General features: G+C 41.5%; 1 protein-coding gene across 1 annotated transcript in view; it reads right to left on the bottom strand.

Moving 5' to 3' along the window:
* Positions 1-18,244, bottom strand: part of c22h18orf63 (chromosome 22 C18orf63 homolog) — a 42,072-nt gene that overhangs the window by 16,751 nt on the left and 7,077 nt on the right. The window contains exons 6-11 of the mRNA XM_028570010.1: positions 16,975-17,016; positions 13,587-13,663; positions 13,092-13,204; positions 10,146-10,242; positions 9,666-9,751; positions 5,967-6,153 (exon numbers count right to left, since the gene is read on the bottom strand). Coding sequence (XP_028425811.1) covers positions 5,967-6,153; positions 9,666-9,751; positions 10,146-10,242; positions 13,092-13,204; positions 13,587-13,663; positions 16,975-17,016 — 602 coding nt within the window. The remainder of the gene's footprint in view (positions 1-5,966; positions 6,154-9,665; positions 9,752-10,145; positions 10,243-13,091; positions 13,205-13,586; positions 13,664-16,974; positions 17,017-18,244) is intronic.

Raw genomic sequence — 18,244 nt, 5'->3', positions numbered from 1 at the left:
TTGCCTAGCAACCCCCCGGCTTCTTCGGCCCCTCCATTTTTGGAGTTGTTTTTGTGTTAGAACTACATTTCGACACCGCCCCTCCTTTTTCACTCACTCTCTCTCACACAGACACTCACACACAGACGTGTCCATGCTGTTTTGTTTTTGCTTTGTTTTAGTTGTGATATTGTAAAAGATATATAAGTTTATTATTGAAGGATTATTGATTAGCTACCGATAATTGTGACGTTAATAAATCTTATTATACTTAATTAGTAGTTGCTTGTGATTGTTTGTGTACTTATTGTAATAATTGCTGGTCGATCAGGTCCGTGCTTGGATTCACCCCTTCCTTTATTTCCTTTTTAAAGGATTACCACAGAAATGAGACTGCTCCACAGTTTGATTATTGGTCCCTGACTTGCAGGGTGGTGCCCCGTTTTGATTGTTTGCCGATTTGATAAAGTTATTAATAACCATATTCATAACTTTATTAATATTGATAAAACATCTTTGATAATTTGCCAATGATCAAATCTGTACCCTACGAGAATCCTACATAGGCTATAGAGAAAATGAATAAATGAGCAGCACTCTTAATTACACACAGTTATTTGAAAAAGCATTATTACCTCAGCTTAGTTTTACAAAACAAGTCACTATTACTTAATTCTGAGTCAATGGGTGGGTGCACATGCCATCGTGGCTATTTCTGAAAGAAAGAGAAAGAATCATCAATTTCCATTTGCCCCTCATAGTTAAATATGTATGCACACTAGCATGTAACTGTACTTCATTAATTATCTAGGAGAATACAGATGAATCAACAACAGTCTATTGTTCTTTAGTGTAACTTTAACTCAGTTAAATGAGCTTATTTCTGCTAACATTAGCGCTTAAAAGCATGTAATGGCTAAATGCGCCAACCACAGACTCATGGCGCAAACATTAGCAAGACATTATCGGTGCTTTATGGTTATTACAGTTAACCAAACCTTCTAAGAAACTTGGTTAGACATTTGCTAATAGTTAGCGTTATATAATGATAAGCATTGACAATCGCCGTTTTGCATTTCGCTGACACTACTTTTAAAGCCCATCTTGCAGGGTTTATTTCTTAACGAATTTGTGCAATTTGCTTGTTGGTAATAAACATTTAAACTGTTACCCAACAACGTCAAATACAATGGATATCACAAAACGGAATAAAATACAAAAAAGTAGTACTATTTTACAGCGGTTTGCAATGATTCTCCTTTTCCCCCACAATGAATTGCGTTACATCACGTTGGGGAGACGACAGACGAAAGCCCCGTCTTGGTTCACCGTCTACGGTCACGGTTTCTGGCACTGGTCTGGCAAAATATGGCTTTTGGTCTCGACCAAGTCCGTGTGTCTTTATTATGTGTATAATAATATTGGAGGGAAAGTGAAACACTGCTTGGACGGCTATGCTGTTCGGCTTTTCACAAGTTTAGACAGCTAGCTACGCCGACGTTTGCTAACGTTAGCGCAACAGCGTTAGCCTAGACTGCTAGCTAGTTAAATACCGGTATTACAACTTCCTTCGGAGTTTCCTATATCTGCGTCCACGTTGTCAACATAAGACGTGGCGTTAGTGCTCCTTTTGTACCATACTTGTATTGAATGAAATATTATGTTGCGTAGCCAGCCAGCAACTTCGGCAATCGGCAGTAGTTTCGGCGAGCTAACCACGACAGTATGTCGCCCACAATCGACCTCTGCTGCTAAAAGCAGTCAATCTGCATTGATGTCTTGAAATGGAGACACATGGATGTGTTAGCTGTCTAACTACTGCCGAAGCTGCTGGCTGGCTATGCAACGTTAGCTAATGTCCGCTAGCATACGTACAGGCTAACTATAGCCAGTTAGCTTTGTGTGTAACGTAACAAAAACCCACCCATCTCATAGGAGCGCTAACGTTAGCGAAACGTCGGCGTAGTGTTAGCTAGCTGTCTAAACTTGTGAAAAGCTGGAGCTAGTAGGCCACCATCAAAATGTGAGATATCTAATCAATATGTTTACAACCGTCTTTCACAGGTGGGACTGACAAGTTAGCACATAGATAGCATGATGCTTTCTATTTTCTAGATCTAGATAAGTTTACCAGTACTTATCTGCACTAACGACATGATCACTGTCACCAGATATAAAGAAAACATTGACTTTCACTCTGTGCTATTCACTGACAGTAAAAACACCTCTTCCTCATCCCAGTCAGTCACCATAGTTCTAGTACCAGGCTGATGCACAGTCACCATAGTTCTAGTACCAGGCTAATACACAGTCACCATAGTTCTAGTACCAGGCTAATACACAGTCACCATAGTTCTAGTACCAGGCTAATACACAGTCACCATAGTTCTAGTACCAGGCTAATACACAGTCACCATAGTTCTAGTACCAGGCTAATACACAGTCACCATAGTTCTAGTACCTGGCTAATACACAGTCACCATAGTTCTAGTACCAGACTGATGCACAGTCACCATAGTTCTAGTACCAGGCTGATGCACAGTCACCATAGTTCTAGTACCAGGCTAATACACAGTAACCATAGTTCTAGTACCAGGCTGATCCACCTGCAACCCTGACAGTACCAGGCTGATGCACAGTCACCATAGTTCTAGTACCAGGCTGATGCACAGTCACCATAGTTCTAGCACCAGGCTGATGCACAGTAACCATAGTTCTAGTACCAGGCTAATACACAGTAACCATAGTTCTAGTACCAGGCTGATACACAGTAACCATAGTTCTAGTACCAGGCTGATGCACAGTAACCATAGTTCTAGTACCAGGCTGATTCACAGTAACCATAGTTCTAGTACCAGGCTGATTCACAGTAACCATAGTTCTAGTACCAGACTGATTCACAGAAACCATAGTTCTAGTACCAGACTGATTCACAGAAACCATAGTTCTAGTACCAGACTGATTCACAGAAACCATAGTTCTAGTACCAGACTGATGCACAGTAACCATAGTTCTTGTACTAGGGCTGATGCATGTCTCCCCAACGTGACATCATTACCGAATTGGGTTAAAAAAAAAAGTCTAATACCGAAAACTGGCCTTTAACACTATTTGGAGACATTTTTAACAATGATATACATATAGTACATAGTGGTGGTTAACCTGCAACATGGGCTTTAAATTAGGAAAACGTAGCTAAACTTCAATTTGCAGAAAAATAACGTTAGCATGTACGTTACAGACAATTTACATGGTAACATCAGATACATTTACTTTAAAATGTGACTCCTCTTATATTTAATATAACTATGGGACAAAGATATATTTAAAACCCAGTAAAGCTCAATCTTACCTCAAATTATGTAGGCTAGCTTTCAGCAGAAGTTGCATCCAGATTGCCAGTGAACGTGTGTAACGTAACGAAGAGTGTAAGCAGCGTTGCTAACTCAAAAACAAAAGTCACATCTGCCACCAGGATGGCTGCGCCCATGAACGCAAACTCAATGACTGATTGCTGATCTCCCCAAACCAATGGGTGACGTCACACATGCTCTGTCTGTCTGTAGCTTTAAATGCTATATAGACCTTAGTGGTCCCCTAATACTGTATCTGAAGTCTCTTTTATATAGGCCTTAGTGGTCCCCTAATACTGTATCTGAAGTATCTTTTATATAGACCTTAGTGGTCCCCTAATACTGTATCTGAAGTCTCTTTTATATAGACCTTAGTGGTCCCCTAATACTGTATCTGAAGTCTCTTTTATATAGGCCTTAGTGGTCCCCTAATACTGTATCTGAAGTCTCTTTTATATAGACCTTAGTGGTCCCCTAATACTGTATCTGAAGTCTCTTATATAGACCTTAGTGGTCCCCTAATACTGTATCTGAAGTCTCTTTTATATAGGCCTTAGTGGTCCCCTAATACTGTATCTGAAGTCTCTTTTATATAGACCTTAGTGGTCCCCTAATACTGTATCTGAAGTCTCTTTTATATAGACCTTAGTGGTCCCCTAATTCTGTATCTGAAGTATCTTTTATATAGACCTTAGTGGTCCCCTAATACTGTATCTGAAGTCTCTTATATAGACCTTAGTGGTCCCCTAATACTGTATCTGAAGTCTCTTTTATATAGGCCTTAGTGGTCCCCTAATACTGTATCTGAAGTCTCTTTTATATAGACCTTAGTGGTCCCCTAATACTGTATCTGAAGTCTCTTTTATATACAGTAGACCTTAGTGGTCCCCTAATTCTGTATCTGAAGTATCTTTTATATAGGCCTTAGTGGTCCCCTAATACTGTATCTGAAGTCTCTTTTATATAGACCTTAGTGGTCCCCTAATACTGTATCTAAAGTCTTTTATATAGACCTTAGTGGTCCCCTAACACTGTATCTGAAGTCTCTTTTATATGTGGCCTTGACCAACTGCCACTTTGCTCGTTTGAAAGCCATGATGTCTCTCTCTCATGGGGGGGCCAAATTCTCTGGGCGGGCAAAGCAGAGAAAGGGGAGATTCCTGATTGGTCCATCTGAGCTTTCATTTTCTCAAAGGCAGAGCAGGATACCCAGGGCTCGGTTTACACCTATCACCATTTCTAGCCACTGGGGGACCATAGGCAGGCTGGGGGGGGGAACTCATATTAATGTTAAAAAACCTCATAAAGTGACAATTTCATGCCATGGGACCTTTAAACCACTTTTTTGTAAATAAAAGCACCTTCACGTTCTGCAACTCAAACCATCGTGTTATCACATTTTTTTAATTCAGATTCCCAACGCCTTCTTTAACACTTTCACATATCTATTATATATCTAGAACTCTGGAAATCTTTTTTTTTTTTTTTTTCGCTTTCTCAACATTTTAGGCTCTTTTTTTTGGCAGATTTTTTTTTTTATTGCTTTTTTTCACATTTTATTTAAGTTTTTGTTGCTTATTTTGACGTATTAGGTGCTTTTATTGATGTTTTTATGCTAATTTTGAGGGTTGTTTTCAGCATTTTTGGCGCTTTCAGATATTTTTCTCACATTTTATTGAAGTTTTCGACGATTATTTTGACATTGTTTTCAACGTTTTTGGATCACAGTCTTGTAAAAGTTGAAATGCTTCACAAGGCTTCCTGACGTGATGATAAATAACGTTCAGCCTGCTTCAATAAAACCAGAACCACTTCCACATACAGTACCTATTATAAATCTGTAACCCGGGACAACGTTTCCTTTCCCTTCCTCCTTTCTCTCTCCACGACTTCTCTCTTCAGCGTCTCACCTTCACGGTAGTTAAACTGTCCGTGAAGGTTTTTTACAGGGTGGGAAATGCTCCGATAATCACTTTTCCTTATACCTCCACACGCTCGCATAACATAAAATGTGTCTGTGTGTGTGTAGGTGTGTCTGCGTGTGTGTGCGTGTTTGTAGGTGTGTTTGTGTGTCTATGTCTGTGTGTGTCTCTGTGTGTATGTATGTTTCTCTGTGTGTGTGTGTGTGTCTCTGTATGTATGTATGTATGTATGTATGTATGTGTCTGTGTGTATGTCTATGTGTGTGTGTCTGTGTGTGTCTCTGTGTGTATGTATGTGTGTGTCTCTGTGTGTATGTATGTGTGTGTATGTCTCTGTGTGTACGTGTGTCTCTGTGTGTATGTATGTATGTATGTATGTATGTATGTGTGTGTGTGTGTGTGTGTGTGTATATATGTGTCTGTGTGTGTGTGTGTGTGTGTGTATATCTCTGTGTGTGTGTGTGTGTATGTATGTATGTATGTATGTATGTATGTATGTGTGTGTGTGTGTGTGTATCTCTGTGTGTGTGTGTGTATATGTGTGTGTGTGTGTGTGTGTGTGTGTGTGTGTGTGTGTGTGTATGTATGTATGTGTGTATGTGTGTGTGTGTGTGTGTGTGTGTGTGTGTGTGTGTGTGTGTGTGTGTGTGTGTGTGTGTGTGTGTGTGTATATCTCTGTGTGTGTGTGTGTGTGTGTGTGTGTTGTGCGTACCTGCACCGTTGCAGCCGTGCTCAGGCTGGCCGTGGGGTAACGGGGTTTGCCGGTCAGACGTGCAGGAAAGCCACAGACGCTCTGCAGCCGGTCCCTGACGTGGGACAGGAAGGGGCCCAGCGCGCCCTGCAGGTCCACCCGCGGGCAGCGCTGCACGGGCTGCAGGCGCACACAGCTCAAAGGGTATCTGCTCAGGCTCACCGTTAAAGGACAATTCTGCAGGTTTTTTGGTCAAAATTAACGCGATAACATAAACTAGAAAATTCCGCAAGAAATTTTGACAGTGTGCCTACTACTTGGTGTACACCCGAATAACACTAGCTAAAAGTAAATCTGCTGTTTTGAGCGATGTTAAGCGATTTCCCGAAGATTTCCCATTAAAGTCTATGGGAAATTTTGCGGCGCTTTTTTGCTGATTTCAGGAAAACCGCGCGGCACATCTCTTTGAAAACACATAGCAAACCATTAACGATTACACACGTTTTGTTGTATTTTGTGTGCATGTGTTGGCAACGCTCCGTGACTAGTAGCAGGAAAAAAATGTGGCAGAATATTTATGGCGGATAATAGTCAGTGTGCAAATGGCCCCCCCCTTAAAGGTCCCATATTATGAAAATAACACTTTTTCTGGTGATTTGGGGTGTTATTTTGTGTCTCTGGTGCTTCCACACACATACAAACTTTGAAAAAAATCCATCCATGGTGTTCTGAGTGAGATATGGTTGCTGAATGTGTCCTGCCTTCAGTCTCCTGGTGAGCTGGTCACAATCTGTGACGTCACTAACGCTAATGCTAATGCTAACGCTAGCATGCTACGTCGTTCTCAATAGCAAAGCACTGCTACAACACACACTAGTTCACCATAATCTCCAAAAGAACTACTTCCATGTGCTCCCTGGTTTAGAAGAAGTCTCCCAGCTGATCATGCCTTGTAACTGACTGAAGTTGGAGAAACAGGCTTTGTTTTACTGTCTATGGAGCTAGCTGACATGATCTACGATCTGAGCTACGTGCGAGTGCAATCAAAGATAGTACAGAAGAAGAAGATGAAAAGAGGTCTCACTCTGTAGCTAAAACAGAAACCAGGTGAAAAGAGGATCTGCAGCAGTGAGAGAGAGCTGGGCAGTACAACATAAATATGTTGTTTTTTGAAAATTAAACCACGTAAACCTATTCTGGTACAACCTTAAAATACAGTTATGAACCTGAAAATGAGCATAATATGGGCGCTTTAAACATTTTCTCATCGAATCCACACAATTTACGTAGGTCACCTATTTTGGTTTCAAAACGGCAAATTTCGCCGAAAAGGTGAGTGATTTTCACGTCTGCTGCATACTTCCGTCAGTACATTGCTAATGTGCATTGACCACTTACTGCCATAATGCCAACTTTCGATGGTTACTATTGTCCCAAAATAAACACTTACCGGAAATGACGAGCGGGATTAGCGTGATGAACGCAACACATGTGAATGCAATTTCTCTCTCAAAATCTGACGAAAATCTATTAAATAGGGCCGGGACTCGATTAAAAAAATTAATCTAATTAATTAGAGGCTTTGTAATTAATTAATCGAAATTAATCGCAGCTCGTATGTTTTTTTTGGTTTTCCATTACGAAAAAAAGTCCCTGGTACCTGCTAACAGGTACTATTTTTAGTACCTCCTCAGTCGAGGTTCCAAGCGAGCTGAGGCGAGCCGAGAAGGTGACGTGAAACCCTGCAAGCTGCCGATTGGTCGGAAAGAATCGTCACTGATCACTGCATTTCTAGCGACAGACGGCATTTTTAAATAGTTTAGCCAGCGGTGTATTTTGCTGCCGGAGGCTCCACGCAGAGCTTTCTCCGTAGCATACAAGTGGCCTGATGGTTATACTTGTGCGCTGGTGTGTGTGTGTGTGTGTGTCGAGTCGCCGTGTGTGTATGTGTGTGGTAGAGCGAGGGAGAAGTGAGAGAGTGCCGGCGATTATCTCCGCAGCGAGTAGTGACTCTAGCGTCATATAGTGAGAGAAACAAAGTGTCTCCCCTGTTCTTTCTGACCACGGTGGGAAATCTGGAGCAGGAGAAGTTAACTATCTTGTTGATTTCATGTTGTTTACGGAGAAGGAGAACCAGGAAATAAGTCGGGGGGGAAATGCAACGCTACCAAGCCACTCCCACGGCAGTCGCTATGACGACCAGCCACGCTGAAGCGGCACTAAAATCTGCAATGGAAAAGGGACGCACAGCGCGCCGAGTAGAGTCGAGTCGAGGCGAGTCAAGTTGAGTAGGTACCATGTAGTAGAAAAACGCCATTAGTTACCCTGGTCCTTAAACCAGTCATCTGGTGGAGTGTAGGTTGGGTGTGGGTCCTTGTACTCAGAGTCGGGCTAACATCCACGCTAGCTGCTAAGTAATTAATTAATTTTAATTAACGCGTTAAAGTCTGTAATTAATTTATCTTAATTAACGCGTTAAAGTCTGTAATTAATTTATCTTAATTAACGCGTTAAAGTCTGTAATTAATTAATCTTAATTAACGGGTTAAAGCCTGTAATTAATTAATCTTAATTAACGCATTAAAGCCTGTAATTAATTAATCTTAATTAACGCGTTAAAGCCTGTAATTAATTAATCTTAATTAACGCGTTAAAGCCTGTAATTAATTAATCTTAATTAACGCGTTAAAGCCTGTAATTAATTAATCTTAATTAACGCATTAAAGCCTGTAATTAATTAATCTTAATTAACGCGTTAAAGTCTGTAATTAATTAATCTTAATTAACGCGTTAAAGCCTGTAATTAATTAATCTTAATTAACGCATTAAAGCCTGTAATTAATTAATCTTAATTAACGAGTTAAAGCCTGTAATTAATTAATCTTAATTAACGCGTTAAAGTCTGTAATTAATTAATCTTAATTAAAGCGTTAAAGCCTGTAATTAATTAATCTTAATTAACGCGTTAAAGTCCCGGCTCTACTTTTAAACTGACCTTTTGTCGATCTGAAATGAAGACAGATTCAGCAACTGCACGGCCTATTTCTCGCTTAAAATGTTTTCAGAAACACATTTCAGTGAACTATCTTCGTAAAATACGAGATCGTATTCTGAACGAGCCACAATTATGCTCGTTTTTTTGAAGCAGCCAGACCCACGTGACGTGCTCGTCCAATCAGCTGCCGGTCGACATCCCTGGTCCCTCCCCCTTTCTGCTTTGTAGTCAAGATGGCGCCCGTTTAGTGCAAGTAGGGTCCATCGTTCCACACAGAGCTTTTTGACCTTTTTTTAGGGGTTCATCCTGGTACTTTCAGTGCTCTGACCTTTTGCGTTACCTACACTATATCCTTAAAACTAATTGTTTGAATTGAGCAAGTACGCAGTTTGAGACACAGCCTTTGACTTCCCCGTGAGAGTTACGGAAAAACTAAAAACAAAAAGGTAAAGCCTGTGGGCTCCGACAAGACTTTATGGTGCATTCAGGTTCACCTCGTTAAACTCTTCCTGCTGATTCCTTACATCTGTATCTACTTTTAACTTCATAAAAGCTACGTTTTAATGGTTCGCAGCTTATAAAAACCTAAGTTATAGGTTCTTTACGCAGATGTTAGTTGAACAATGACCAGATATTGTACATTTGATTCGCCAAGTTTCATAAGAAGGTGTTTAATTAATCCAGTTAATTCATTATTATTATTATTATTATTATTTTAAGGATACGTGAAGAGTCTCTCTCCCACCAGTTTGAAGTAGACGCTGCAGTACACCGCCTGTTCTTCTGCAAGCTCAGGGAGTCTGTAACCATACTGCACACACACACACACACACACACACACACACAACACACACACACACACACACAATGAAACCCACACACACACACAAACACAATGAAACACACACACACACACACACAATGAAACCCACACACAAACACAATGAAACACACACACAAACACAATGAAACACACACACAGACAATGAAACCCAAACACACACACACAATGAAACACACACACACACAATGAAACACACACACAGACACACAATGAAACACACACACACACACACAATGAAACACACACACAGACACACAATGAAACACACACACCTTGGTTTGAAAAATACATCTGGGAAATAAAAGGCTTAGTAATTTATTATTGTAACCAAAAATCTGTGTGTGTGTGTGTGTGTGTGTACCAGGCGGTTCCAGTGGTTCTGCAGGTCTCTGTAGGTCCTGAAAGGTCCGTCTCTGGGCAGCTGACGGGTGATGGAGATAATCTGACCTTTCTTCATGCACACACACACACACACACACACACACACACACACACACACACACACACACACACACACACACACACACACACACACACACACACACACACACACACACACACACACACACACACACACACACACACACACACACACACACACACACACACAGATTTTTGTCCAAACAGCTAAAATAGAATAAGACAGATATGAGATATAAGAATAAGTTACAGAGCAGTGTAAGAAATTAACAATTATTTATTTAAAGAAGACCTGCAGTTTTCTGGGACTTTGTTCCAGATATATATACGGTACGTAAAAACGGACCACTGCTTCTCGATGTTGAGTTCTGACTCTGGGAGGAAAACTAAACTGTGAAAACAGAAGCAGAGGTCGAGTCTCCAGCTGACTGTCTGTCTGGGTTTAAAAGAGCTGCAGCTCCACCTGCTGCTCACAGCCAGTATAACACCAGCTGCCTCTTCTACATCAGTCTGAGGAAGAGTGAAGTCAAGTTTATTTCATCCATAAAAATGGAGATTACAGTGCTCACACCCGGCCTTGATGCCCATAAAAAGATACAGCATGAATACAATACATAAATACAGGATAGAACATATAAAAATGTATGTTTAAAGTGCTCGTCGTGCTAAAAGGTAAAAGGTAAGGTAAAGATACTTTATTTGTCACATACACGTACATGTAGCGAAATTCATTCTCTGCATTTAACCCATCCCTCATATCCCTGATAGTCTGAGGTATAAAAGAGAGAGTTGGTCTTTTAAATCCTAAAAATCCCCAGAAAGTTGGAGCATTTTAGCTGCGACGCCTTCAGAATAAAACAGGATGTTTACGTTCTTTTAATCAGTGGCGGAGCAAATATTCGTGGCTTTTGAGAAAGCCACGAATATTTATCCCTCCTGTTGTTGTGAACAAACTGATCAAGAAAGGCTGGCTCCGTTATTGGCTGCAAACAGGAGACATTTGAAGCTGTGGTGGAGAGGAGGTCACTGAACAAACTGTTATCCATCATGGATAACCCCGACCGCCCTCTCCACCCCCCCACACTGGTCCAAGAGAGGAGCACCTTCTCTAAGAGGCTCCGACAGCTTCGATGTCGCACGCACCGCTACAGGAAATCATTCGTACCACAGACAATTCAATTTTTTAACACTTCATCACTGAGTGTGAGTTAAGACTCATATACATCACAACTGCACTGAATGCACCTTGCACAACCTTGCACAATAGGTTTATCTACATCCTATCATCATTACTAGGGAAACAGTTGTACATTTTTGCTCCCCAACTTGCACATGAAGTTTATTCTATATCTATTGAAACAGTTGTACATTTTATTTCCAAATTGTATATATTTTAAATATTGCTTGTGTAGTATTCAATTATTATTTAATGTATATTGTTTCCTATTATTTAATGTATACTCTGTATGTGTGCTGTGTGTCTGATATTTTGCTGCTGCAACACTGTTATTTCCCATTTTTTGGGATCAATAAAAACCTATCTATCTATCTATCTATCTATCTATCTATCTATCTATCTATCTATCTATCTATCTATTCCTCAGGTCAACTGTGACTCGTTAATAAAAACTTTCTATATCAGAACTTTGACAAAAGAATGTTGGACAAAAGTTACAAAAACGCAGACAAAACAAATCAACAACAATATTTTTTTTTTTTTTTTAAAGCTGAAAAAAGTGACCAAAAAAACCCATCAAAAATATCGCCACAGGTGACAAAAATTTTATCACCGACGCAGTTGTCAGTTTGCTGGTCTTACAGGGAGGTGTGTTCAGGTGCATTCTGGGCGTGCTGGTCTTACAGGGAGGTGTGTTCAGGTGCATTCTGGGAGTATTGCTATCTTGAGGCAGCGGGAAGTGATCGCACCATTGACCAACAAAAACCTGGTCTAAAGTCAATAACGCAGCATTTCATTGTTATTTTAACAGAGCAGTAGTAAGATGCTCCTAGGCTCGTGCACAGCGCGCGCACACTATGCTTGTTACACACACAGGGACGCACAGCAGCACACACACACACACACACACACACACACACACACACACACACACACACACACACACACACACACACACACACACACACACACAAGATTACAAATAAAAATATTAGGGTGTAAATCCTCCATCATAACAGCAATGCTCCAAGGTCCAAATGCGCCTGGCTTTTAAAGGGAATGGGAGGTGACCTTGGATTGGTTGATTGCATGTTACGCCCAAAACACACCTCTGATTAATGAAGACACTAAGGACAACCCTTTCAGCCATCAAACTAGCAAAAGAGGATTTGGACAAACCCTAAACACACCTGCACCAGGCGCTCCACGCAGAGAGTAGCTATATCTCACAATCTCTGGCTAAACTATTAAAAAATGGCGCGTTTGTTCCGGTCAGGTTAGTGGAATTTGTTCCCTTATTAATAAAAAAGCAAAAGGGTGTTTACTTATAAGACATTAGACAGGTTTTCAGTTATTTCACACTTTTTTGTTAAGTACATAATTCCATATGTGTTCATTCATAGTTTTGATGCCTTCAGTGAGAATCTACAATGTAAATAGTCATGAAAATAAAAAGGAAACGCATTGAATGAGAAGGTGTGTCCAAACTTTTGGCCTGTACTGTACCTGTTAGTTAGCAATTCCCATTACTTTTTTTTCATAATGGAAAACCATTTCTTGGCGAGTAGGGCAGGTACCATGTAATGGAAAAGTGCCATTATAACATTAAAATAGGGCCCTACAACTGAAATCCCCTGTGGGTGTGTTCAGAGGCTTTAAAAGCCTCTCTGGTGTTGTGTGCGGTGTGTCCAGCAGGTGGCGCTGTCCTACCTGGGCAGGACGTGACACCAGATGGCTGATCCAGTAGAGGAGGGGTCAAGAGCGCAGCGAGGATCGCTGCAGAACCGCCTCAAAACTAACGGAGGGAGGTCAAAGTCCTCCAGCTGCAACACACACACACACACACACACACACACACACACACACACACACACACACACACACACACACACACACACACACACACACACACACACACACACACACACACACACACACACACACACACACACACACACACACACACACACACACACACACACACTTCTTATTTCAGAGCTATGTCTCTACATTTTACCCTCATTAACTGCAGCCTGCAGACACAGTTGATTTTACATTTACTTCTCTCAGGTTTTGTTCTTTATCTTATTGTTTGTTTGTTATGTAGGAGGAAGTGTCAAAAAATGTGACAAATTGAAATGAAATTTGGTGAAGTTAAAAAAAAAAGTTAAAAGGTAGATGAAGGTTTTTTTTTGGTTCTCTCACTTTGGTTGGTGGCAGTCTGACTGTGTTGGCTACAATACTGATGCAAAGTTGGCCCTCGCTGGTGCTCAGCTCCATGCCTGACACACACACACACACACACACACACACACACACACACACACACCAACAGAAAGAGAGACACAGACACACACACACACACAGAAAGAGAGACACAGACACACACATCACACACACACACACACACACACACATAAAGAGAGAGAGACACACACACACACACACACACACACACACACAATCACACAGACAGACACACACACACAAGTTAAAATCAAGCACTGCATTATGGTTGATAAAAAAATAACACTATCATTGAGATTATATATATATATATATATATATATATATATATATATATATATATATATATATATATATATATGTTGGGGACCAAGAAGCTGGTTAAACCTGATTTAACCAAAAAGGCCTCAGATTGAGCTGACCGGAGAGACAAAGGAATCGTGGCCTGTATGTAAACTCCAAAGTCTGGTTAATTCACACCTCTATGCGAAAGTCCCAGCCAGAAGGGACAAGCCTCACAGCTGGCAGGAAGTCAAAGAACTACAAGATTGTAGTCTTCCTATTGGATCAGCGGGACCATAAACACAGCGTGAAGTCTTGACCTATAAATAAGCCTGATCACCCAAAATCCTGTTGTCTTCCCACAAGCAAGCGCTTGTGCTGAACTTCCATTTTCTGAAGAAAGTGGATTTTTGTTCGGTGGATCCTTTAAAACGCACCAGGGTTTTCATATCTGCAGTGAGAAGGAAACTATGTTTTTCTTCTCAAAGTCGACTAAACTTGCCCCCTTGCTGTCTTTTTGGAGGAAGTTTCTCCGTGGCCGATGACGAGCGCCAAGGGATTCGCTCTGTTTCATTTCTGTGGAAATCTCTGGACAGAAACAAACGGACTGAACACACCGTAAGAAGGCTTACGTCTGGGCAGAGATAAGTAGTGTGTTTATTAATGAGCAAAGGGTTCGCCACCACTTGTTGCCATTAAGGTGATCTGTGATTTTAATTATGTACTGGTCTATACGTGATATTAATCTGTTTCTGTGAATGTATCAGTGATCATGATACGGTTGATTAGGTTGTGTTAAGTAGCTTGGTATAAATGTAATCGCTACCTGCTAAATCTCTCCTTTCACGGAGTTTAGTCACTGTCCGCGAGATAATCGCGGTGAATCAGCTGTTAGCCACTGGAGTGGTTATCGATAACTAAGATCAGAGTGCCTCTCGTCTTTATACTTCTTCTCTTTCTTCTTTTACTAACACACACGACACAGGCTAGCCGCGTAGCTCCCGAGCTAACGCTGCTAGCTTAGCCACGTGGAATGGGCTTACGTTTGTAAAGAGCTAACACAGGAACTACCATATCGGCTAAGCGTGCGCGTTGCCTTGCAACCCCCAGCTTCTTCAGCCCCTCCTCGTGCACCCAGCCGGAGTAGCCATTTTGTAGTTTTGTGTTAGAACTACATTTCGATACCGCCCCTCCTCTTTCACTCACTCTCTCACACACACACACACACACACACACACACACACACACACACACACACACTCGCACACACACACACACACACACACACACACACACACACACACACACACACACACACACACACACACACACACACACGGACACAGACGCGTCCATGCTGCTTTGTTTTTGCTTTGTTTTTTGGTTGTGATATTGTAAAAACGTATATAAGTTTATTATGGAAGGATTATTGATTTGCTACTGATAATTGTGACGTTAATAAATCGTATTATACTTAATTAGCAGATGCTTGTGATTATTTGTGTACTTGTTGTAATAATTGCTGGTTGAACGGGTCCGTGCTCGAAATCACCCCTTCCTTTATTCCCTTTTAAAGGATTTCCACAGTTTGATTATTGGTCCCTGACTTGCAGGGTGGTGCCCCGTTTTGATTGTTTGTCGATTTGATAAAGTTATTAATAACCATATTCATAACTTTATTGATATTGATAAAACATCTCTGATAATTTGCCAATGATCAAATCTGTACCCTACGGGTATCCAACACACACACACACACATATATACACACACATATACACATATATATATATATATATATATATATATATATATATATATATATATATATATATATATATATATATATTTCAGGTCGTGTAAACAGCATTTTCTTGTTGGATATTCAGAATAAGTCCTTTTATCTGGATTTAACATTAGATATATACATACATACACACATACATACATACATACACACATACATACATACATACATACATACATACATACATACATACATACATAGATATATATATATAGCACCAAAATAAAGAGACAAAATGAAGCGACAAAAACGCCAAAATAAAACGTCCAAATAAAAGGCCCGGACACAGAGCCAATAAACGGCCATTGGACAGTCTGGCGAGGTCGGTGACTCGAGTCTGTTCGGTGTGTTCAGAGGGGCTGTCAGCCTTCATTTGGGCCGATTTGACGTGCATAATCGGCGGGGCGGGTACTGCCGGCAGTCGAACTCAAACGACTCATCTGATTGGTGGAGAGCTAACCAGGAAATGGGGAGCAGAATGAGATGACTAGAGTCTCTCAAAATCTGATAAAAATCTTCTAAACTGACCTTTGTTGATCTGAAATGAAGACAGATTCTAAACTGTAGACACACACACACACACACACACACACACACACACACACACACAAACACAAAAACACACACAGAGACACACAGACACACACATATATACACACACACAGACACACACATATAAACACACACAAACACAGACACACACATATACATACACACACACACACACACACACACACACACACACACACACACACACATACACAGAGACACACATACACAGAGACACACGCACACGCACACACACACACACACACACACACACACACACACACACACACACACACACACTGTTTCCCTCTTCAAATGTTTCCAGAAACAGGATTTTTCGGTGAACTATTTTAGTCCGATATGAGATATCGTATTCTGAACCAGTCGCCATGACAGTCTGGCTTTGAATTTCCGGAGAAAACAAACCCCATGTGACGTGTTCGTCCAATCAGCCGCCGGTTTATCATTTCCTGGTCGACAACACAGATTAACGCCACCTGCTGCTATGGAGACGTATTACAGCTCGTCTCTTCGGTGAGTTCTGAGGAACTTTCTGGGCCGACTCGGGGACACCGATCAGGCCGACTGGCTTTACTGCCGTCTGATTGGCCGTCTACTCGGTGCGTCTGCAGCTTTACACGCACACAAACGTAACTGACGGAAGTAAAGAAAGGGTAGAGGGGGTGTTGAAGGAAAGTAAAAACTCACTGACAGCGTTGAGGGTCCCACTCTCCGTCAGGAAGTCTTTTCCTGAGAACACAGAGAACAAAACGTTACTATCAGAGTCACAGAAGTAAGTAAGTAAAATGTATTTATAAAGCATTTTTCACAGATAAAATCACAAAGTGCTGTACAAAAGAATAGGTAAAAAAAACAATATAAAAATGTATACAGTACAGGCCAAAAGTTTGGACACACCTCATTCAATGGGTTTCCTTTTTATTTTCATGACTATTTACATTGTAGATTCTCACTGAAGGATTCAAAACTATGAATGAACACATATGGAATTATGTACTTAACAAAAAAGTGTGAAATAACTGAAAATATGTCTTATATTTTAGATTCTTTAAAGTAGCCACCCTTTTGCTCCTCTGGGAGACTCCTCCTTCAGTCGGACGGCTTCCCTGACCACCGGTGTCCACCACGGTGTTCGTGGGTTACCGCCCCTTGAGGCACCTAAAACCCTAAGACCACAGCTCCTCGCCGCAGCTTCAGCAATGGAAACTTTGAACATTGTCCACTCGGGTTCAATGCCCCCAGCCTCCACAGGGATACACGAAAAGCTCCACCGGAGGTGTGAGTTGAAAGTCTGTCGGACAGGGGCCTCCTCCAGACGTTCCCAATTTACCCACACTACCCGTTTGGGCTTACCAGGTCTGTCCAGAGTCTTCCCCCACCCCCTGACCCAACTCACCACCAGATGGTGATCGGTTGACAGCTCCGCCCCTCTCTTCACCCGAGTGTCCAAAACATACGGCCTCAGATCAGATGAAACGATTATGAAATCGATCATTGACCTTGGCCTAGGGTGCTCTGGTACCAGGTACACTTATGAGCATCCCTATGTTCGAACATGGTGTTCGTTATAGACAATCCATGACTAGCACAGAAGTCCAACAACAAACAACCACTCTGGTTTAGATCAGGGAGGCCGTTCCTCCCAATCACGCCTCCAGGTGTCTCCATCATTGCCCACGTGTGCGTTGAAGTCCCCAGCAGAACAATGGAGTCCCCACTGGCGCCCCATGCAGGACTCCAGTCAAGGTCTCCAAGAAGGCCGAATACTCCGAACTCCTGTTTGGTGCATATGCACAAACAACAGTCAGAGTTTTCCCCCACAACCCGCAGGCGAGGGAGGCGACCCTCCGTCCACCGGGTAAACTCCAACACAGCGGCGCCAGCCGGGGCTTGTGAGTATCCCCACACCCGCCCGGCGCCTCACACCCTGGGCAACTCCGGAGAAGAAAAGAGTCCA

The sequence above is a fragment of the Perca flavescens genome, chromosome 22, assembly GCF_004354835.1.
Source record: "Perca flavescens isolate YP-PL-M2 chromosome 22, PFLA_1.0, whole genome shotgun sequence".
In the NCBI taxonomy this organism is placed as follows: Eukaryota; Metazoa; Chordata; class Actinopteri; order Perciformes; family Percidae; genus Perca; species Perca flavescens.
Note: the sequence above shows the minus strand (reverse complement) of the source record. Positions and strands in the feature narration are given on the sequence as shown.